The following is a 23,757-nucleotide window of genomic DNA, read 5'->3' as shown; positions in this document are numbered from 1 at the left end:
GTCTTGAGGGTGGTTGGCAAGGTAGTAATGACGTGCGGTAATGCCATGCCTACCTACCTCGACCAAAAAACTAACTACAGTGGTAGTAATTCCGTGGCACGCATTTGGGACTGGAATTTTCAGGAAAGAAACTGGGCAAGTGTGTGCCATCCCTTGATACTCCAAGGAATGCGATGGCTTCCCAGCGCAAACGTTACCGGGGATGCCTAGGAACCATGGCGAGGTCGAAGCAATGAGGCAGTAAGCTTTCTTTCATGCCATGCAACTTCCTCTTACTGTCACCGAGAACCAATGGAAGAAAACAAAAAAAGAGCAAGCTTCATTTCCAAAAAGATACCGTAATACTGGCTGACTGAATGGGATTTTACTGGTCATAATCATTATCCATTAGGCTACTCTATCTATTATATTTTGTACCGCCACCGATTGATGCACATCATCCGTATCCACACTCCAGACTCGGACATTGTATATCCAAAGACACATCAAAATGAGTCTCGAGTCTTCTTTCCCGGTTTGTGTAGACCGCCACACCCAAAACCAAAGTCCCAGAAGTTATATGTCATATGTCATATGTCCAATGTCATAACCGTCCTTCGGTTCTGTCTCTCAAGACAGGAATTGGGTGTCTTCAACGACAATCCCGCGTTGTCGTGCATCTGCTGGCCTCGTCCCGTATAATCATATAACAGTCGTGAGAGATATACATTGTTGGCCGAATGTCGGACAAGGCGCTTTGTAAAAAATCGCAAAAATAGTGCATTATAATCATCCAAACTCGGCCCCCAATCATTTTTAGCTGGATGTTTGCAAAACTGCAAGACCAGCTCACATGCTGATGAGAGTTTGCTCATCCACGCGGGTGGAAACAGCAGCCCCCGGGGGAGTGAGGCTCCGTTCCAGCTCCTTCAAGTAGCCCGCGGCTTGTTCCTTGAGCTTGCTAGGTGTCAGACGATTGAGAGCGGGCCATGGCAGCTCCTCTAGCTTGCGGGGCTCAGATTGCTTCCTATGAACAGAGCAAAGTCAGCTGGGCGAAATCTTGATTGAATAAAAACAAAAGACATAAGCTGAGCAGACACCTCCTGTGAAGACTTACAAAGGCTCGTTCTCATCAAGCTTCTCCGGGATGGTGTCGCCAGTAACCGTGCTACCACTCCACCGAGGGGACTTATTCGCAGTAATACTAGGGCTCTCCCAATTAAGCCAGTCGGCATCGTCCAGCGAGTCCATGGATAACGGAGTCCATGAAAACCGCTTGGCCTGCTTTTCATTCTTTGACAGGGTACGCTGATGACGGTTACCACTGGAAGCTTCGCCCTCCAACGGATTGGTGAATCTCGAAGCAGGGCTTGGTGTTCCGACTTCCTCAAAAGCCCTGGACACATGGGTCCTTGTAGAATGTGCCGATGCACGTATGGTTTCCTGGTCAAAATGCTCATCTGAGATTGATGTGGATGTTCCGAGGGTGGATGACTGACGCTTGTGTCTGCCATGACCCTCAAAACCACGTCTCAGTTGGGGACCGCCGTGGATCGGCTCATCGCCCACGGTTGCCTGACGCAAGTCTTCGACGAACGTCCAAAGTCCCGTTCGGAAGTCCTCGGCTATTTGCTTGACACCACTTGCAGCCTGCTGGTGTACAGTACGAGGAGCCCACGACGCGCGTTTCGAGAGCTGAGCCGGCGTAATAGGCGCATACCGTACAATATTGGCAAATTGCTCATCAAGCTCCTTGGACGAGGTCTTGAGATCATCCACTAGAGGATCCTCATGTACACGGAAATCTCCGCTGCTATCTGGTTTTGTTGGCGACAGCAGTGACAACTGCCGCGTGTGACCACCTGGGAAGACTCTCCGACGCGATTGGCCGGGAGTTCCTGGCGTTCCTGGTGTTCCCGGAGCACTTTGATGCCCAGCAAGCAGAGCCTTGCGCCTCTCTACTTCTGCGTTCCGCCTCGCGCTGGCATCTTCTTCCAAGAGTAGAGCGGTATTCAGGCTCGTTGGTGTTACTATGCGAAGTGGGCGTGAGGCTCTGGCTTCTTGCCGCTTCTTATGAGCCTCATGGTGTTCAAATTGGCGCTTGAGCCTCTGCAGGTCCTTCTCTGCCCGCTGAAGCTCTTCCCTGAGTTCTAGCACTCGGCGTTCCTGGGCGGCGATCGCCGTGATGAACCCGCCCGAATCTGTCGGTGATTGCACAAGAGGTGTCTCGGCGGGAGTGGCAGCAGCGGATGAAGCTGGAGTCGGGCGTGTCGGGCTGGCAGTCGGCAAGGCGATAGGAATTGGCAGGGTCAACGATAGCCTGTGGTGAGCGGTTGACGAGTTTGACCGACACGAGCGGACAGAACGTATTTCCAATTCCTCCTCTGTGCACCCAGAGGACACACGGGACCGGGCAATGGGCGGTGTTATTGCCTCTGATGCTGCAGTAGATGGTCGTTCGGGTTTGCTAATCTCCGATGCCTCTGTTATAGTGGCGGAGGGACAAAGACGAGGTGGGTTCTCCATGATCATCGGAGCAAACAGGGCCTCTCCAGCACCTCTCTCGTTGTCAAACTTGGCCCGAGGCCTCTTGTACGCAGCCCTTGAACGCGCAAACGACTGCGAGACGTGATGAAGAAACTCTGGGTTGAAAGCTAGGCTCGATGCCCTGCGGCGCTTCCCTTTCCCCGGGGGACTGGAGGGCGCGCTGTTGCTGCGACGGGAGCGGTACTTGAAAGGAGTGGGCAGAACTCTTCTGGTAGCGATGTAGGCCCTGAGAAGATTCAATTGATTTTCATTTAAAAGAATGTTGGAGCACGCCGATAGAAAGCAAAGTCGGAGCAGAAAGATGGTCATGAAGAAGGCGGAAGAGGGTTGGAGAATAAAGCATAAAAAAAAAAAAAAAGATCAGGGACGAGTGGCCATAGGAGAAAGGGACTCCTTGGCTAGCACCCCTGATTGTTTTTAAGATAAGCAGAAGCACGGCTTTTGTTTGTATGTATGTTGGCTTGCTCGGACGGAATAAGGGGAATGGGAGATTGCAACTGATGAAAAGAGAATGAAAGAAAGAAAGAGAGGCGAAATGAGCGGTTCTGCAAAAGGAGTCGCTACAACCGGGCAGCGAGCGATATTGCGGTCGTTGGTGGAGCGGGAACTGGGGGAACTGGGTAAATTGGGGGGTGAATTTCGTCCGACTCGCCAACAAGTTAGATTTCCTCTCTGACAGGAAATGAATAGTCTCGAAGGCAATCCTGCACAAGTCCAATATCCAGGTCAATAGCTCAGGGTTCGACTTAAGTATCCTCGTGCTTGTTGTGAGTCCTCATTTCCAGCACCCCAGCAAAGGCTCCACACGGCCACCACGGCAACACGGTAGAGAACAGGGGACTTGCCAAATTGTGGCGCCCTGCTTTGCTCAGCTCTTTACTTAGGTATAGATGCAAACTGCCTGGGACTGGACTGGCTACTGTTCTGCTCGGCGTTTTACAGCGAATCCAATCCCGGCACTCAGCTTTTCGCGGGGCAGCCGCAATATAAAAGGCCGGGTCTCTGAGGGGTGCTATGATATCTTTAGCGGAAATGCTGGTGAATTTGTCTGGTTGTTGATGCTGGAACGGTCTAATCGTCAAGGAAATCCCGGGTTTGGGGGCGCCACTCTGGGGGGACAGACTGCTCTTTCTAGAATCATAAACATGCCGAGCTCCGCAAACAAAATGAACAGTGCATCACGCACGGCCAATGTTTCCACAGCAATGGATCGAGCTGGTCACCTAATGATGCTATTGTCACTCTTGACACGACCGATCAAGATCCGTCAGGTCAAGTCTGCGACCCGAGCGTCTGCGGGATGTGGAATCACGCCTCATAAACCGATGACATCAAGATCTCCAAGTCATCATGGTTTGAGAGTTTGTGCGTTCTTTTTGATGCCATGCTCGTCTGGTATTTGCAGACCCTGAATTCGATTTAACCGTTCTCCAGTTGTCTGCATCGCTTGGCAAATTTCTTCATCCAGACCATGCATGTTCCTGCAGGTACATGTGGGGCTTGGAAATTTGTAAATGCATAACCTGGTCCAGAATACCGTATGAGTAGCATCTGCAGATAGAACTTGCCCACACCTTGTTTGCTTTTGTTTACGTACCTATTACCTCCGGAGGGAGAGAGAGTGTTGAGATCTGCGACCATCGCAGAAGAAACAATAATTATCGTCAGCCCTCATGAAGGACCAGCTGCAAAACAAAAACCAACTTAGCTTCCATGAAAATTGCCGAGGATAATTAATGAGTGAAATATACATCTCAGAGTTTCATGCGGCAGGGATGGTTGAGGTAGGTATTCTTGACTGCGTCCTACTTATGAACTGACCTATTTTCCGACAGAACCTCCCAGTATTTGGCAGTCATTCACTCTGACCAAGATACCTACCTGTGTACCTGCCTTAGGTACTTATCTAATTTTTTCAAGACTAAGTTTGGCCCCGAAGTGCTTGCTGCTTGGTGCTTGCGGTTTTCATCCGATGAATCCAAATATATTCTCTACCTGCGTGGGTTGCCTTGCTTGTTGAAGATGTCATGTTCCATGGATAGAAGCAGCATGATGTAAATAGTAGTCATGGCCCGAGGCCAGGGTCAGATGGCACTATGCTGACAATGCATTTATTCTAGTGAACTGTTCTTGACGAGTACGTCAGTTATGATGCTTAAGCAACATTGGGATTCAAAATGGCGATGGCATTTGGATCTGTAACACAGAGGTACCTACCTTAGGTACCTACACCTACCTTAACTACCTGGTGCGCGTGGTAGCCCACATCCCGTCTCAATGATGGAAATAACCATCTCTGGATTCCTACCTGCAATAAACGATGTGACGTACGCCGGATTTTGTGTCTGTTGAACAGAATGGTTACTAGTGCTAGGCTACCTACACATGGTACGACACCGATTGCGTAAATCCCTGATTGCTCAGTGAAAAAAGAATCAAATTGTTTGTTACTATGTCCCTTTCTTTGGCTTCCCGCCTAGGGATTACCAAATCATCAGTGGGTTAAATCGATTACTTTAGTGGTTGGGGACCTATAAAGGCCATGGCAGCTGAAAACGGCAACAACACAATCTCATACGATGGCTGATAGAAAGACAGAAGCAAAGGTCAAGTTAGGTCCACGATTAGAATTCGTCCGGCCTCGGCGCCGGTCCTAGCCCGAAGTCTGGCGTGTGGAGTTTCTGCCCAGCAACGGAATGCTGCCGCGCAAGGGTGGCACCGACAATTTGCTGATTTTCGCTTTATGGTTTACCATTTGCCTTGCTAACTCCACTATCAGACGCGTCAAGACGCGGTTTTTGCGACGTCACTTTCAGATTCTGCCTTATTGGCTTCATCTTCATCTGAACCCGACGATAACCACGACTTTGTACAGCGCCCAGCGAAAACAAATCGGTCTCTCGAATGTAACAGATGCACCTTTGCATGAGTCCTCCGAAGCAGCGGTCAGTGATGCTGAAGTTGCGGCGGGGTTCTCCGCATCACGAGCCCAGCACCCACGTCGGACCCCTGCGACACGACACAAGATGAGCTGCGGCACTCAGTCGACGACGCAGAATAATGAGGATCGTAGCAGCTATGAGAGATATCGGGCCATAGACTACTCCTTTCACCCTCCTCTAGACAACCCCGAAGACGCCGACGATGCAAGCCCACTCTTGTCAACAGCCCCCCTTGACAGCCCGCCTCAGTCCCTACCAGAGGAAGAAGACGACGATACTGGTGGCGTGTTGTTCCGCCTGAGCCAAACCGATGGCGGCGAAACTCAGGTATCGGTGGACAACGGGCCTGCTGCAGCTGATGCCGCAGAATCCCAAAATTATTTCCAGCGTTCGATTCCCAAGATGTTGCCGCCCGAGACCCCCGCCAACGCGAACCCTTTTGCTGGGAAGGGTCAGGGAACCCTCCTTCCCGGCTCGGAAATGTTCAGGCATACACAATTCTCGGCTGCTGCTCGAGCCGGTATTAGTCCTACATCATCGCGGCCCTCTCCGAATATGTTCGCGCATAACTCTATTTCACCAAACTTTGTCGACGCATCTCCTCTTCAGGCTCGTGGCACCCGCCATTCCCCGCCCGCCCCGACATCAAGCCCCCAACAACTCATGGGGACATCATCTCGTCCTTTCGATCTTGGGGACAATTTAGTTGCTCAGTACGGGCTCGATTCTGAAGTGACAGAAATCCCAGAGTCACCTCAGCCAAAATCACATCGTGGACGGCGTGTGACTACGAAACCTGTCGGTGAATATGAGCCTATGAAAGACTCGCAAGAGAGACGAGAGCGAGCGGAGCCTAGATTTAACCAGAAGTCTGACCCCGATTGGAGCGACGATGATTTCGTATCTGGCCGGATTCGATCCAGGAGAGTCGTCGGCATCCAAGGACTGAAATCAACAACCCTCAATCGAAACAGTTCCAGGGAAGAGGAGGTGGAAGTCCCTTCTACAAATAAGAAGAAGCGCTCTACATCCGGGGACGCAGAGGAATATCCTGCTGAACGCTGTGCGAAAGATGTTTGTGCAGAGGAAAGCACTCAAGATCTAAGTACCCAAGGCGATCGTAGCGTGGCGGGCTCGCAAGAGCAGGTCCCTAAACTGGCCAATACGTCCAGTCGCGAAGCAATACCAGAAACAAGTCCTCCTCGTGTGGCATCAGGGCGTCAAGGTCGCTCGCCAGAACCAGCAAAATCGGGGGATCAGCCATATTCCCAGCTACCCAGCGAACTAGCCATAACTGCAAGTATAGATGCACCGTCTACGAAGCCAAAGTCCTCATTTATACCTGCTAGCACACTTCCAGTTTCTGTAGTGTCAACGCCTGAGTTCGGCATGAATACAAGACTGAGAAATCGTCGCGAAAAATCAGCCCCTTCAATACCACTTACCAGTTCCGCTCGGACACTTGATCTTCCTCGGAGAGATCATAGTCCAGAACAAGAGGAACAGCTGGATGAACAAGGGCCTCCCGCGAGTTCTTCTGCGACAATGGACCCTCAAAACACCATGTCGGACCTAAGCAGCCTTGGGACAACACCGGGGCAATCTAATGAAACGACGCCGGCGACAGAAGACTCTACTGCCCCTGAGGGAGTCGAGGCTGTTCATAGGATTGAGTCTTCACCAGCCGATGTCAAGTCTCGTCGGCGTGTTGTAACGAAGCCTTACTCAAGTAAACCTAAAAATACAAGCCGTTCAACTCGAACCGGTCGAAAGTCGGTCATTAGATCCCCAACATCTTCAGTAGATGAGCTTGCTAGATCACCCGCGTTTGTACAAGCGCCAGGACACAATCTGCGTGCCTCTCGTCTGGGGAGAACCAGCGTCAGCACGACTTTCGAACGTGCGCCCACTAGTACACCGATCAGGGGTCCTAAGATATTTGACTGCATGGTTTTTGCGATCTCATTTTCATCAAAGAAACCGCGTGAGGGGGTTGAGTACAGCGGTCTCACTGAGCAAGTATCAACGATCGAGAAAAAGATCCAGCAAGCCGGTGGCAGAGTTCTGGCTAATGGCTTTGATGAACTCTTCGAGTCGCAACCGGTCCAAAACGCCATAGTGGAATCCGAAGAGGAAGAAAATTCTCCTGAGGACTCAGATCTGAGACTGACACCTACTGCCCGCTCGACTGGCTTCACAGCCCTAATTGCGGACAGTCACCACCGCAAATCAAAGTATATGCAGGCGCTGGCTCTTGGTCTACCTTGTCTTTCGGCGCGGTGGGTGACGACTTGTGTTGCAAAGGGGAGGGTTGTTGACTGGGAGCCTTACCTTTTATGTGCCGGCCAGTCTTCCTTCCTGGGAGACGCATATCGATCCAGAAATCTGCTACTATATGATGCCATCACGGCAAAACTACAAGACGTGGTACAGAAACGATCTCGAATGCTGGCCGACAGCAAAATCCTGATTGTGATGAAGAAATCGGAAGAGGTCAAGAAAATGGCCTACATTTTTCTCGCGAGAGCTCTAGGTGCATCCGTTTCACGAGTCTTCACGGCAGATGAGGCACGTCAAAGCCTCCGGGCTGCCCAGGATCGTGGAAAACCATACGACTGGGTTTATGTCGGCGAAAAATCCATAACAGATCAGCTGTTTGAGGAGACACCGGAAGCCATCTTCCCCATGCTTAAAAAGGGGAAAAAGCGCAAGAGAGCCTCCACCACAGAGGCTGCTTCGAATTCCTCCGCTGGCCCACCGCCTAAGAGGATTCGCACACTGAGTGATGAGCTTGTCGTTCAGAGCTTGATTCTCGGCAGACTCATAGAAGCAGAGGAGATGGATGAGTGATATGGGCATGGTTCATTGACAAGTACCAATTTCATATGTGGCTTGTCGATGTCAAGACAATGGAAAAGCAAGTTTGATTATTATTTGTTCAATCATTTCCACTGCATTATTTGGCGTTCATGTTGGATTCTACACAGCTTGTACACAGATATTCGTTGGGTTGACTGTGTAATAGATGGCGCATGGATGGTTGTTGTCATCGACTGCTTGTCCTTATGCATCGAGTAGCACTATCAGCCTACCTAGATAGTGCGGCTACTCACTCACATTTATAGAATAATTTCTGTATTCCCGTTCGAATACTTGGCTAATGTCCGGCAGTAACAATATTCTATACCGAACAGCACGCAGGGTAAGAATTGACCTTGTAACCAAAACCAAGGGATAAGGCCCAGCGTTTACAGCGGAAACCCAGCAGTAAGTCGGAGGATTATAATAACTAGAATTGGTTCCGCCACGTACATGGCCGAGGCTAGAAAATGTTTAAAAGCGACAGATTAAGGGTTCGAACATATCTGACCAAAAACAAAAAGAAATACATAGGTGGTAAAGTATCCGATACCAAAAGTTCAAAAAAAATAAAAAAAAAATAAAAAAAAAATATAAGCAAGTTATTTTCACAGGTCACGGGGCACCCCCGTTTCCGAGCTAACTTGTAGCAAGCATGTTGCTTGCATCAACGTCAAATCTTCGTATCTTTTTTTTGTTTCTGTTTTTTTGTTTTTTGCAAACTGCTAATTGATCAAACATGCTCCTTGGTGCCGTTCTCATATATCTTTGCTACGGGTTTCTGTGGTTTTGTATCCATGTTAGTTACCCAGACAGCACGGGCAAAGGAAAAAATCAAGGCAATATCACGAGGAAGGGTGTGCTTACAAGATCCATGTGGTGGGTATCGTTGAACTTGCATGTATCACCAATGCCGCAGTCGCGGCCGAATCGGCAGTGGTGTGCATAATAACAATCAAAATCCTCGCAAGCGATACCGTTGTCGCAGTACGTACCGCGGGCTCGGTGCTTCTGCACCAACAACTCCTGACCTTTGAGGCGGGGGCCGTGCTCATACTTGCAGTGCTCCTCTTCCTCGCAGTACCCTGCCAGGTGGTAGCGATTGCAGAAGTTGCGGCCGTTGGCGTTCTTCTTATCGTTATATGATTTGTAGGCGATGGTGGTGTGACGAGGCAGATCCTCATCAAGTCGCTCGGACGAAGCGTTTACAAAATAGTACTTGAGAGAAGCAGGTGTTGTCTTTTTGGGTGCAATATCGATGGTGCGCGGTGCCGTCGCCGAGGCGGGCGTACCCACGCTCGCGTAGCTCGAAGGAGCTGGCACTGGCGATGCTGAAGACACCGACTGGGACGGCGACGATGTCGAAGGTGGTGGAGGCAGCGGCTGCATGGAAGCAATGCTGCCGAGCCTGTCACGGACGACAGGGCTAGACTGGGCTCCCGGTGACATGACAGAAAAGATCGAGGCTGGGCTCGAAACACCAAATCCTGGGATGCCGCCATTTCGAATAGGCAAGCCGGTGGTGGTAATTGAGATCTGAGGAGTCTTGGTGATGAGGTCCGGGCGAAAGACGGTGGGAAACCTGGCGCGAGGTAGGCCCAAACGGATGAAGCCAGGCGTAGCCGGAGAGGCCTCCAGCAGTGAAAGCTTAGGACCGACGATAGGGTCCTGCTTGTATGGTTCAAGAACGGGCAAGTAACCATTATCGTGGCATGGTCCAAAGATCACGTGCTTGCATTGTGAGAGACGAGACATAACACGTAAAGTCTCACGGATTTTATGGTCCGCTCGTTCCTTGCCAGGACCAACATCAATAAACGAAAACAATGCTGCGTGTTTGACCGTCAGTTTGATTCAAGATGCATCACTCAGATGAACGAACACAAGGGGTCAGGCAATGATACTCACATTGGGCCTGACCAAAGGCATGGGCAAAGGCAGTCAACTGTTTGAATCCGTCTTCAAGTATACCAGACGCATGAAGCGTCTTGGCCAAACCCTCGAAATTGACAACAACCTGAACCATGATATTCAAATTGTCGATCGACGTTTCAGGATGGATGGTTTTAATGTGCTTGCGAATCTGAGTCAAAAGCTCAAACGCGCAATCTGTTCCACCTTCAGCGCCTCGGGCCAAGAGCTCGTCACGAAAAACGGCTCCATCGCCGTCGAGAATAACAAAAGCTATCGGATTAGATTCCTGAGGGTAGGGTAAGCCAGTTAATAATCAAGTAAATCCAGGGTTAGTAGCAGGGGCAGACAGGACGTGACTATACAAATGGAACAAAGTTACAGTAGACGGGTAAATTTGGAATTAGGCACGTACATTTGAAAGTCTAAGTTGATTCAACTCGGCTTCGAGGCCGCGGTTTTCCCGTTGCCACATAGCCAGCGACTTGCGCTCCTGCTCGTAATCGTTGCATTTGTCCTTATAAAGTGCTTGTAGCTTTCCATACTCGGTAACAAGGTCAGCCAGGAGCGTTTCTCGACGGCGATCGCTTTCCCTGAAATTTTGAATCTCGGCATTCAAAAACTCCATTGGATCTTTTTCATTCGGTGACCCCGAGGACATGACGAGGAGAACAGGTTGTGATGTTGGTAGTAGGTAGGTAGGGAAGTAAGGTAAAGAAAAGATGGAAATGTCAACGAAGAATGAAGATTATGTGAAATCCCACACTCAAACCTGTCGAAATAGACCAAGAGGAACAGGTCTTCTTTTCGTGATTTTATCTCCCGTCTCTAGATCAATACTATCACTGTCGACACTCTACGTGCTTCCAGACGACGCAATGTAAAGGAATAAAAAAAAATAAAAAATGATTAGAAATACGACTGATAAAAAGATGAATGGAAAAAGTGTCCCTTAAAATTGAGGAACAGCTGATGACCGAAACATGGGAAGAAAGAGTAAAAGAGAATGAAATGTGGGTGCAGGAAGATCCGTAAGTGTGGAGAATAGCCGATCTGGTGGTAGCACAACGGTGTCAAGGCGTTTGTTTGTTCGTTATTTGCGGCGGGGATTTGAAAGCGACACCTAACCCTGTATGTACGCGGCTTGCAGCAGATCGCCCCAATATCATTGGAGTCGCGTTGAGGCAAGGGATAGGAGCTAAGGAGATACATAAAGTAATAATCCATATTATCCTATGAGACATTTTACTGCAAACATCCGGAGACGAGTATAATTGGGTTATTATGCCCTGCGCCAAAAGCAGACAGGGAGCAAGCAAGTGCAATCAAGATTGACTCAACCCCTGACATAAGTTGACTGCAATGAATTCCAGAATGCTAGGCACTTTAGGAGCTAGAAACTGGGATGTACCTTTTTATGGTCATTTAACTGTATTTATTCCCTCTTCGTCATGAGCAGATTTGCCCCTGAAATATTAAGGGGTTGTCATGCCATTGCCAACGGTGCTTCTCCCAAAGATGCGTACTCTGTAGTAAATTCAAGTACCGGTAGTAAAAGTTATACTGTAGGACATTGTCAAAAATTCGCCACCATCCAGATGCAGCATGACGAATGAGTAGTCTGATACAGATGCCTGCCAAGCCAGCCAAGTTTTTTTTTCGAAATGTCCTTAGGTACATGTGCCTTTGGCTGCTCCAAAAGTTATCGGTCACTTCGATGCTGCACTAACAGTTGCTGGACGTAAGTACTGTAGCTACAGTTTGTACCTTATGCAGCTGAACATGGTGGGGCGGATCGACGTGGCATTAGAGCCCAATATCATCTGCAAACCCTCCCTCCATAGCGGCTGGCATACCTCCGAACCTTACCTTAGTTCCTTGGGTAGGTAGGTGAGGTAGGTAACCAAAATGTGTATTGTCTAGGCAGGTAATAATCCTCCATCTTTCTTACATTCTGCATTCCCTGAAGCCCAATTCGCACACGGCCGGCTGGTATAGCATCGAACATGGAAATTAACAGCCACTATCGGCCTCTTCTGGTTTGACCTCCAGATTGGTGGCTGATGAAAGCAGGCCGATGAAAGCAATCGAAAATGGAAGGCGGAGAAGCCAACGCTATGAGGCTCCATCTCAAAAAAACGTGGAGCACGTATCTTGGCGACGGCTGAGACGCCCCACCAGTAGCTCAAGCCTCAGCCAATCATTTGAGCTTCGCGTTGCCTGTAGCCAGTAAGGGTGAGCCTGGAGAGCTTGCTGTAAATTTTTGGTCCGATGGATGGTACCCAAGGTAACAAACAAAGTCAACACGGCCTGTTTTTTTTGGGTCGTGCCGTCGTCACCAAGAGAAAAAGAATCCGTCAGACTCGTGCATCCGTGAGCGGAGCGCGCCGTAGATTTTTCAAACTTTGAACATCCCCCCCATCAAAGCAACGACGCATCGCCATCTAGAAAGCTGCATTCTTTCAATAATCGTCATGAATTGAACGACAACCCACGTCATATTACTGTATCCATCCGGCGCCGGATCCGTCCTACCGTTCGTCTCAAATAACCTCGTGTGCATCGCCTGCACCCCAGGGCCACCATGTTTTCACCGACCGCGGCCTCGGGCGGGCCGGCCACCGCGACTCGAAGCAGGCGCCGGCAGCGTCCTCTGAGCTCTGAGAGCCTTGTACCCCAACCCAAAGCAAAGCGCCAGCGGCTTCCGTTGAGCGAACAGACCTTCGTCAACCCCGACACCACGGAGATGGTCGAGGTCAGGTCCGAAAAGATTGCAAAGTTGCAACCAAAACACGATCGAATCATAAACCCGCCACAACCCAAGCAAGATCTCAGCGTCAGATCCAAGAAACCGAAGCCTGGCGAGCGGATCAGCAAAGGCGATGGCAGTGTTGTTTTGGTCCGTCTTGCCCATTGATAACCGTCCTATCAAACCACCCATTGTTCGCGAATTTGCTAACATCCATATATCGAAACACAGACTACCAACAATGCATACACTGTCAGCAAACTGCCAGCTCTACCCGATCGCTTGCGTGCAGATGTCGAAAGTATGTTTGCGGCGACCCTCACCCTATTTTGCGCCTTGATATGTCTAACTGTCGTCCCCTTCTAGGTCAACAACATGGCGCTCTGTACTCGTCAACCGGTCATGCGCTTACGCTCACGCATACCCATGCATTCGTCTGGCCTTACACCATCAACAATTCCTCTCCCGAAACATTCATCTTCAACCTCGACTACCCTTCGCGGCACTCTTCCGATCCCTTACCGCTCGGCTCTCTGGTAGCACCATCAGCCTCTGCCGATGAGCCCGGACTTGTTGTGGTCATGCCTGTCAGTGGCAAGATCTCATACTGGGAATCCATTTCCAGTGCCGCAACACTCACATTTATGCGCCAACAACGAAACGGCATCGAGGACGCCATCCCTGGCATGTTCTCGGGGGAACATGTCGTTCAGATCTTGAACGTTGAGACGGCAGGTTTTATCCTTGCTTTCAGCAGCGGACGACTGGCACACCTCAGTGTCAGGGATGGCCACGGCCGCCCTGCGATATCTGTTCAGTTTCTCCGCAGTGGTATGTCGCAGACTGGCGGCGGATTCTTGGGAAGCATTCGTCATGTTCTCAAGCACTCGGCTATCAGGGGAGATCTTGCTGCAGTCAGGGCAGGTCCTCCTACGAAAGCTGGAGAACGCAATATTGCGGCTGCAACTTCCAAGGGAAAGATGACGACTTGGAGGGTTCAAAGAGGTGGACACCATGATGTGCTCGCCGAGGTCGACGTTCGGGACGCAATTCTTCTAAAATTGGACAGCCGGTCGCCTGTTGGCCGTTCTTCTACTTCATCCTCGGGGTTTGAGATTCTTGACATTGCGTTCGCGCCTAAGAGGTTCGAGCAGCGCGTGGTAGAATCCCCAGATGGTGAACAGGCGCAGCACCTTCTCCTCCTGGTAACCTCCGGGAACAAACTCGAGTCATCTTACGCCATCATCGAAGTCATCGTTAGACATTCTCACGCAGAAATCGGCATGGTTCGCCCAATCACATGCTACTCGAGCCCCTTGTCCCAAGACCCGACTGTACGGCCGCGACTGTATATCCCGAACCCTGGCTTTGTAGCATTCGCTGTTTTCGATCGAGCAGTGGTCATCTGTTCTATAAATGCACGACCCGAATCACCTGATGCTCAACTTCAGGATGATCTTAGTCTGGGGCCTGGTGCGTTTGAAGACGTTGTTGATCTGCGAGACCGAGACACGTTCGAGATTGCCGGGTCCGGCCTGGAGGAGCCAACAACAGCAGGCCAAGAACTGGAAGGTCAACGCCTACATCGACACAAGACAAAAAACCCCGCAGTCCTGCTCATAATACGTGGCGTGGGGGTCGTCCGCGTTGCCACAACAGATATTGAACGGTTTGGCGAAGAAACATGTCCTACCATATCTCCAAAGAGCAAACTCGAGCAAGCTGTCTTCTACGGCATCAAAGACGACAATCCTATTGCTTTTGATGGCAAACGCGCCCTGCCTTTCTCGACCCAAGAAATTGGCGAGGCAGCCCTGCAACTAAGTAATGACATACTGAGCTCCAACTCTCCACATCTTCTCCATGTTCCGGCAATTCTGGAGGGCAACCTGCGCGGTCGGACTCGCTATCTGGAAAGATTGATGTCATACCTAAACTCTCTCTCGATCGACATAGACCGCGAGATCCGATGGGGTTTGCTGTGGAATGCAGAGAAAATGAGCGCTGCCACCGTCTTATGGAAGCAACATGAGCAGTTTCTTCTCGACCGAGGCGAACGTCCAGGTAGCGATACCAGAAGTATCATCTCCGAAATCGTTGAGTTCATCCACGAGAGTGAAAAGAAGGTGCCGAACCAGAACAAGGGTGAGCTGGACAATGTCAGACACTGGTTCACCCATGACATTGGCCGACTCGAAGTGTTCGTGGCCTGGGCTTACGAAGTCATCAAGTACAAATATCAGCAAAAAGTTGCCAACGATGCCGACATCACCCGCCTGATGTACGAAGCCATGCAGGTGGTTCTCGAAGCTCTTGAAGAGGCATTTGATTACCGTGCGAAGAAGCTTGAATTCTATGGCCTCAGCAATGACAGGCTAGATAGAGGTGTCCTTCGTGACGGGTACGAGGCCCTCTCGGAACCATGGACCTGCGACTTCAACATAACAACCAATACCAAGCGGATGATGGATTTAGCACATAAATGGCTTACATCGTACTACCCGCTTTCAGTCACCATCTCGGCAGGGTCGCCAGACCCAAGGTTAATACAGACCATACGAGACAGACTCCCCTCTCTCACAGACAAGTACCTCCTCACTGTTCTGGAGCGTTCGCGCTGGGCTCTGACGCGGAACAACCAGAAACTTGTGCACCATGGAGAGATATGCCGGAAGACATACTCAAACGACCGATACGACAAGCTTGTGCTCTTGAAGGATTTCGGGCTGTTCAGAGAAGCCATCAGCATTGCGGAAGCCCATAACTCTATAGAGGCCCTTGCTTTGTTGATGGTTGAAGAAGTCAAGTCACTACGTCAAAGAGCTCTCGACCGCGACCAAACACCGAGTCGCGTCACAGAGCTCAGGGAGAGAGCAAGGATTAAGCAACACGAAATCGCCGAGTCATTTGACCGGTTCGGCGACCAGTTTGCCTTTGCAGTCTACGACATTTTACTACGTGAGGAAGGCGTCAAAGCCGTTCTAGACTTTCCCGGAAACAGGAAAGGATACGCCACCAAGTTTCTCAGGACCAAGCCAGAACTCTCTAAGATATCGTGGATCAACGATGTCGAGCAGGAGAAGGACATCAACCACGCTGCTGAAACCCTCATTGAGCTCGGGATGAACCGTGAGCAGCAAGTGTGGAACAAGAAAATCGAGTTGAGTCTTGGCAAGCTGGCTCTGCTCGCCGAGGGCGCTACGGTCAACAAGCAAGGGCCTGCTCGCAACCAGCTTGTCGTGGTTCGGGGCGAGCGTGGCGACAGGGCTGCAGAAGATCTCAGCCAGATCAACCGCGAGCTGACAATCATTGGCATACAAGACAAGCTTTACAATCTGATCCTGCCGAGTGTTAGCATGGCCGTGGATGAAGCAGCTTCATTGGAACTTGCTATGGAGTATAGTGCGCAGAACATCCCTAAAAAACACAAGGCACTCGCGCGTGTTTTCGAGGATGCCATGGGCCGGTTGCTGCGACACGAGGCGCTGGACCCATTGACCCTTATCGACCTGCTTACACTGGTCTCCATTCGACATGATCCAACCACGCCAGGTTTCAACATCTACGATGATCTCTACTTCAGTGCTTTGCGCGTTTCCCATCTCAGCCTCCGTGGGGAGGAGCAGCAGAATACGAATAGGCTGATTTGGAGGCGTTGTTTCATTCGGGACGACTGGGCAAAGATCAATAACACTCAGTCAAAGGGAGACGATATGATGAGCATGATGCTGGGCTCTACTGCTACATATCTGACGCTATACGCGTGCCACTCTTACAGTAAGTTATCACAACCCTTGTGACCACTCCTAATATTGGTTATGAAGCAAAGTTACTAATCAACCGCACTCTAGGGAATTACGAAGACAAGAAGTTTTCACCCTCGGTCGCTCCCTCCGACGCCCTGGGCGTCTACACAGATGGACTTGATCGTCGGTTCGAAAGTATGGAAGAGACTGTGAAGCAAAATCTTATCGAAGCCATGACTTGGGAAAACAACGAACTCAACAAGTATATCACCAAATGTCGGTTGGACCATTGGCATCAGACCGCAGTGCGGGAAGCCGCCAGAATGGTGGACGTACATCTTGACAAGACCACAGCTCAAGGTGCGGCTCGGGCGAATGGAGATTCGAACGGTGCATTGCGTGCCAGTAGCAACAACACAGCTTGAGTTCTCTCTTGACATCGCCGGTTGATTAGCTGGGAGATAGGAGGCAACGTGATAAGCCGGTAATGCGGAAGACGTTCGGAGGGGCAGACTGTGCTCGCAAATATTGCGATGATGAGAGGATATTACTACATAAAAGAAAATTGGGAACGAGCGTCCTCAGGGACGCGGGAACGGCGGCGTTCTTTCTTGGGCGGAACTATTGAAGGATTCTTTTTTCTTATTCTCTCTTCCTCTGCTGGGGAGATTATTATACTGTAAATATGCATCCAGTCTCTCTATTTCCTTTGTCAGAATAATAACACGACCCATGCGGTGTGCCGGCTTTTCGCGGTTCCAGACCGGTGCCGGCCTATTTGCGCTATGGATCTACCTATCTCCACACAGCTTTGATATTGTTTGCCCATGATTAGACACAGGAGGTAATAACTTGGTTTGCATTGATTAGTGTTGTTTTAATAATAGCTACCTACGTAACAGTATATTTGTCTGTCTACAGATATGGTACGAGCAAACACTTATTGCTGAAACTTGTACAACTTTTTCACCAGCACGCGCTGTTTCTCCTCTTTGGTATCGACACATATAGACTTATGTCCGGGACACGGATTCCTTGAACGAATAACGGAGACCAGTGCGCGTGACTGTCCAGCAATTCCGAGTGCGTGCAGCAACGCGGGCTGAACTGTTTCCCTCCCCCCCTGAGCTCTCGTCCCAAGTAGATGTGATGGAATGGATCTCGTGGGTGTTAACAAATTTGGTCTAGTGCATCCCCGGAAACCAGCCCCGGGCGTCTACTCTTTTTGTTGCCTCTTACGTCCCAAGATATCACACAGTTATTGGTGACGAATGACTGACTAGTGGCTCCTTGTTTGATTCCCCAACACCAAAAGAGACGGAATTGAAAATAAACAACTAGATAAATAGAAGAAAGAAATGCAAACGCCGCAGAAGAAGAGAAGCTCGGTTTCGGAGCGGTGGCCTTGGGATGTTGTCCCAATAAACAAGGTACTTGCTGCAGGTGCAGGATGCGGCTCTTTTTTTTTCCCTTGCGGCTTATTTTAGAAACGGCCCCAAGGCCAGGTACCTCGGGCATGGCCTCCTGGGCAGGCCTTGTGACTGTTCTCTTTGTATATTCTCACTCCCCTCCTCGGCGGTGTGATAACACGGGCAACGAGGTAAATGATCAAGGGGGGTTAGTTTGGGTAAAAGCAACCCTGTCCACGCGGGGAGGGCAAGAAGATAAAAAAACAAGTAATCAGAATAAGAAGATGAGGAACTCATCTCCCTTGTCATAATGACCTATTATGTTGACTAACTGGTACGGTGATTCAAAAATAGAAGCCGTTCCAAGATCCCTACGGGTCAAGACGTGGAAGAAAAAAAAAACCCCCCAATTGGTTGTTTGTGGTTCATCTATCGCGATTTGCAACCCGGGCAATGGGGAGGCAGTGCGTCATTTTTGCAAGAGAACCCAATCCAGGAACACCAATCAAGAAAATGTGACGGGATTCAACTGCCGTGCAGACGGGTGGGTAGGAATCCCTGAGAGGCCTTGTCCTTAAGAATAAAAAATATAAGGCTTGGGAAAAGATGTGGATAAATGAAAAGAAGATAACCGCCAAGTTGCGAGGCTCGATGATGGGGTTTGTGAGCGCTAAAGCCAGGCGCCAATAGGGTAGGTAGGTACCTACCTACATACCTGGGGAACCAAAGGCCGCGGCAAGTAGCAGACGGGGTTGACGCTTATTCAGCCAAACCTCTGCCATCCAACAGATGGGGGGGTTTTTTTTTCTTCTTCTTGCCGCCGCTACAGTATGGGAAAGCATGCTGGCGTCTTGAAATCCAAATAAGACGTGCATTAGGAGCATTATTCGATATGGCTACTCGCAGCAAACAGTGGGCTCAAATTTAAGTCATCACACAAGGATTGAGGCAACCTGAGCGGTTACAGCAAAGGGCAATAACAAGAAGGAATAAAAAAGAAAGATCATCTCGGAGGGTCCCTTCTCTAGGGGTAAGAGACAAAAATAGGATCCTTGCCATGTGATTTAATCGAACAAACCGGTAAAACCAGAAGATATGCGATATGGCGATGTTGTGTTTCGACGAACCCATGTGTGTGTGTGGAGGGCGAACCAATGAAAGACTGGAGATCTCATGAGGGTCGGGTTTCTAGAATAATGTTGTTTATCCTGGTTTCTAGGAGTGGGATGGTTGGTTGGTTGGCTGGGCTCGTCTCGTCTGCTTGTCGCAGCCGCCGTGATGAACTCAGGCGCCTGCAGTTCTTTTCTGAAAAGATGGGCGCTTAAGTTTGCCGGGCGCTTGGTTGGGGAGGGAGGGCGCCTGACATGGGGCGTGTGAATTGTACGGCGCATCCGAAGAAACAAAATGGGCTGCATCGATTGATTGTCCGATTCGCAAATGCAAGATAATGAATTTGGCCGCTTGTTTGAGCCGCAGCCAGTGTAAAACCGGTCCGGTAAAAGTCTTTCATGTTTGGACCTTTTGTTCAAATTTTGTTTCCCGCCACATTTGAGAGGCGCTAAGAAAAACAAAAAAATTGAGGGTGCACATTAACTTCCATTATGGTTTAACGTGCTGACATTGCGGCGCGTGGTAGGTCCCTCCCTAAAACGACCTTCTGAATTGCACGTGACTGCTGATATGTGTGAGAATGGAGCAGTCAGCACAAGTCAAGCGGGTCGCATGCTGTTGTTGCTGCCTGTGGTCGGACCGGAAGTTGGTAGCTGAGGTAGGTACCTATCTACCTTAAACACATGAAATCCCCTTGTTATAATCACACACAACACATCATAATCTGATCTGAACCAACCAACACCCAAAATCCATCAGCCGCTTTCCAATAATAGCAAATGCGGGGGCCAAAATCTGGAGCAATTCATCTCTCCATGCCTTGTCATTGGAACTCTCTGAACTTTTTTTTCTTTGATCTGCGTAGGGCCACGAGTACAGCAGAGCAAAGCACATGGCTACTGGATTTGTGACGCCTTGGATGCTTACTACTTTCCTATTCTTACCAAAGTGGACAAACATCCTTACCCGGCCTTGGCGCTATAAGTGACAGCCAACTCCCGCCAAAGCACGTGGCATTTATCCACCGACCTTCCATCCGTCATATTTGTCATTTTAAACGAGAATATAGTTCTAGTTTGCTAGGCTAGCAGGTTGAATTAGGGAAAGTAATTACAGTCTTACTGCACCTGCCAAATTCTGCAAAACTTGATTGCCTATTTCCCATAGCACCGTTCAAGCATTTTCCCAGTCGATAACACTCAGGATATTGCAGCTGGTGTCGACTATGATGTTACTGTGGCGGAAATCGGGATTATACAACGGGAAAGGGCCGCTAAGGAGGGGAATTTAAAAGATGGAAGACTCAAGTTCTTCGAGTCCTTAGGTACTGTTGCTATTCTGCTTCGGATTTCGGGAACTTGGCATGTTCTTGACTGTATATTTACACACTTTTGAACCGGAGTAAACGAAACCCGAGCGTACTTGTAATTTAGCAACCTGTCGCATAAAACTACATATGCTTGTGTTATTGGTGCGGAGTTTGTCATTTTCCAGCTCAGTTGAGATACGAGAAGCTCAGTGGGTCAAATAGTCATTGCACGTAGTAAAATTCTGGACGCGAACATCATCGGAATTTGAGACGAGATGAGATTTTGGTGGGGAACATTTTGAGTTGGGGTGCCGGCTATTGCTTACATACCTAGTATATACTCTGAGTAGATATGGTGGGATTAATTCAACGGGCCAGCTAAGCAGCCGCCTTGTCGCGAATCGAATCTAGAGTGTGGGGCGCAGGAAACTTTTAAACTGCGCCGAAAATTTTCGCTCTGAATACTAGGCTGTCTTGCTGTCTACTGATAGTATTATGACCTGTCGGTAGCTTGAATAACTAAACTACTAATTCCTTCTCCTTGCTCTTGCTCTTGCGCCGCCTCCGAAATTGAATTGACGGTCGCAAGCTCCGCTGGTAGCACGTGCTCATCGGGAAACCTCGGCTAGGTGACCGGGGAGTATGTACAGTAATAACAGTACAATATGCAGGCAGACCCCCGCGCTTCTTCGGCTGCCGAAGGAGCCGCCCTTCCCGCGGGGCCTCGCACCGCCCCTTCTCCGGTAAGCAACCAAGGCAAGTAGAAGAAACAACAGTTTCTGGTCAATACCTACTGTTCAGACGATCCCCCGAAAGTCTGCTTGTAGTGTTTTCAGCGAGAGCGAGGTGCAGCCAACGGGCCGAGACGCGCGGTTCGCAACTCCCCTAACAGGTTAAGGGTCGGTAATAATCTGGCGGCTAGAATGTGTCCGCATTGCAGCGCAAGATGAGACGAGACGACAATTGATAACCAATGGCCTTGTACCACACCCATTCATTTACCTAGGCTGACCTGGACACCGGACGACCATGCAGAAAAAAAAAGAGTCCCAATAAAAAGTTCCAGATGGATTGGTGGCGTCGCGAAAGTGGCGAGTTTTTCTTTGCATAATCCTCCGACGAGCTACATACTCTGTGCGTCAAGGCGTGTATTCAGTCTGAACTCTCCCGGCTCAACGAACCGAAAGACCAGATTAAACCTGGCAGTTCAAATTGTCATGTCCTGCCCTGTCCTGTCTTTGCATTTTCACGGCGAGGTCATGTGGGAAAGCGGCGACTGGTCGGCGGTCTGTCTACTGTACCATAGTACTGCCACCTCGCCAACCCCACCTACTGTGCATCAATAATCAGTCAGCACCTATTCCCCTGTTGAGCTGACATGAAGACTCTCATTTCTTTAATGGCTTTGGACAAATTCCTACCTATCCGGGATTCTATACATACCCTCCTCGACATCCTGGCGATAACGCCCGGTACATCTGTCCTCATTGTCAATTAATTGCTGTGTTTACTCCTTACCTACCCACCTAGGCACATTACTGTGACATTAGTAAAAATTGCCGAGCTCGCCTGTTATTGCTCGCCCGGCCGGTTGGAAGCTAGACCCGGTTGCTATTTATGGATTGTTGCGACCAAGATAACTAACTGGCCCAGTGAGTTGGGAGGGCGAAGATTTTACCCCAACTTGCCCAAGTACAATTGGTAGCCAGCTTGGCAGCTAAGGTAAGGAGGCAGGTAAGGCAGGGTATATTTCGACCGGTGGTGTTCCAAGTGCTTTTTCATTGGATCACTACTCTCTGGGTCCGTGCCAATTAAATGATGGCCGCCAGCTTTCGTGGCGACTTGTAATCGCCCTGTTCCATGGAAGTGAATCATTCTCAAGCGCCGTACTACCTTGCGGTCTTTTAAGTGCCAATGTCGCGGTCAGCAACCATTTGTTGCTCAGTCCATCAGAAGCAAGGGCAAAAAGTTCAAGGTCGATTGCAATCTTGGCGCTCCAACCCAACGACAGGACAAGGGCAGCCCCTGCAGTTTCTATAATTAAACCAGCCAGAGCAGTATTCCGGTTGATGCTGTGCTGCATTTGACCCTTTGCAAACGGTACCGAGTAATTAACTGATCGATTCCGGATGGGCAAAAGATGGCCAAGCCAGGTGGCGTGCCCTTGTGAAGTCATCAGCACGGGTCCTCGAATGTCCACCCGGTGGGTGAACGGCGGGCGGGTAGATTCTTTCGAGATAGCAAGCCAAGTCATCTAAGTAGCTAAGGCACGTACTTCACCGCGTGCAATATGCGACGACCGCTACCAGGGATTTTCGATTGTCGAGCCAATTTAAATCCAAGCCACGCATGACTGATTGGCTGATGGGTCCTAAAGGCGGTCCACTGCCGGCGCTATTCCCTTTGCCCGCCATTCGAACGGCTTGATTCTGCGATCTGATTGGCAGCGTCTCATGTTTCGAACAGATGCACTGCTCGGAAGCTGGCCTCTTTTGTTCGGCGGCTGCCACTTTTTTTTCTCGACATCACGAGAACCAAAGAAAATGAAGTGAAAAGAAAACATTTTTTCTCACACACAAAAAAAAAAAAAAAGATAGAAGAAAAAAAAGGACCGAGATAAACATCGGTCAACCCCACCGAAGACGGACGCACGAGAGTAACGTAACGGTTCACTGCCTACCTATGAAGCACCAAATGACTGAAATAAATGACTCGCTTATCCTACCGTATATCCAGGCACAACCGCAAGTGTCGCCGCGCGTCTGTTACAGTCGAGCTGAAAGGCAGGCCTCCGATGTCACTAGCTAGTTGCTGTCTCCGGCAAGAGAGAGCTCGTCTAGGATGAAAGCCGCCGGCGGTAGAGTACGAAGTACTAGTAAACTAACTCGAAAAGTGTTGCCAATGGCGTGGATGGAGACAACATGTGTGCATGGTGAACCATCAGCAACAGACCGGAGCCTTTTTTTCTTTTCTTTTCTTTTTTCTCATTTTTTCTCCCTCTCTTCTCTCTTTGGTTTAGCTGTCAATGGTAGCCGGTACACAGACTTACGTCTACCTCACACGGAATGCGCGGCCCATGGAAACCTAATATTTTTGGGCTGATGTGGAGTGGTAAAGTCGCATGGGGTTTGGGCCGTGCTTCTGATCACTTGAGTGACTGTCAATTCTTTTGTTCAAACTGTCTGCCCATGACCTG

The 23,757-nt window shown here is 49.7% G+C and overlaps 5 protein-coding genes across 5 annotated transcripts; 2 read left to right on the top strand and 3 right to left on the bottom strand.

The window, feature by feature from the left end:
- Positions 1-344: 344 nt before the first annotated feature.
- Positions 345-2,835, bottom strand: PgNI_03493 (uncharacterized protein; the record flags this gene model as incomplete). The annotated part of the gene is made up of 2 exons (XM_031123547.1): positions 345-1,006; positions 1,097-2,835. 2 exons carry the CDS (start codon positions 2,833-2,835, stop codon positions 829-831), a joined length of 1,917 nt encoding a protein of 638 aa, XP_030984190.1. The 3' UTR covers positions 345-828.
- Positions 2,836-5,552: 2,717 nt separating this feature from the next.
- On the top strand, positions 5,553-8,318 carry PgNI_03492 (uncharacterized protein; the record flags this gene model as incomplete). The annotated part of the gene is made up of 1 exon (XM_031123546.1): positions 5,553-8,318. The coding sequence occupies one exon, from the start codon at positions 5,553-5,555 to the stop codon at positions 8,316-8,318; it is 2,766 nt and encodes a 921-aa protein (XP_030984191.1).
- A 293-nt stretch (positions 8,319-8,611) lies between these two features.
- Positions 8,612-11,245, bottom strand: PgNI_03491 (uncharacterized protein). The gene is made up of 4 exons (XM_031123545.1): positions 10,654-11,245; positions 10,236-10,527; positions 9,195-10,156; positions 8,612-9,108 (listed from the first exon to the last, which is right to left on the bottom strand). Exons 1-4 carry the CDS (start codon positions 10,897-10,899, stop codon positions 9,061-9,063), a joined length of 1,548 nt encoding a protein of 515 aa, XP_030984188.1. The 5' UTR covers positions 10,900-11,245; the 3' UTR covers positions 8,612-9,060.
- Positions 11,246-12,574: 1,329 nt separating this feature from the next.
- Positions 12,575-17,559, top strand: PgNI_03490 (uncharacterized protein). Its single transcript, XM_031123544.1, has 4 exons — positions 12,575-13,137; positions 13,219-13,288; positions 13,354-16,764; positions 16,839-17,559. Exons 1-4 carry the CDS (start codon positions 12,823-12,825, stop codon positions 17,156-17,158), a joined length of 4,116 nt encoding a protein of 1,371 aa, XP_030984189.1. The 5' UTR covers positions 12,575-12,822; the 3' UTR covers positions 17,159-17,559.
- A 5,278-nt stretch (positions 17,560-22,837) lies between these two features.
- Positions 22,838-23,484, bottom strand: PgNI_03489 (uncharacterized protein; the record flags this gene model as incomplete). Its single annotated transcript, XM_031123543.1, has 2 exons — positions 22,838-22,997; positions 23,447-23,484. 2 exons carry the CDS (start codon positions 23,482-23,484, stop codon positions 22,838-22,840), a joined length of 198 nt encoding a protein of 65 aa, XP_030985400.1.
- Positions 23,485-23,757: the final 273 nt, after the last annotated feature.

Source organism: Pyricularia grisea, assembly GCF_004355905.1.
Source record: "Pyricularia grisea strain NI907 chromosome Unknown Pyricularia_grisea_NI907_Scaffold_2, whole genome shotgun sequence".
NCBI lineage: Eukaryota > Fungi > Ascomycota > Sordariomycetes > Magnaporthales > Pyriculariaceae > Pyricularia > Pyricularia grisea.
The sequence above is the reverse complement of the archived record's forward strand: the minus strand, read 5'-3'. Positions and strand labels throughout refer to the sequence as shown.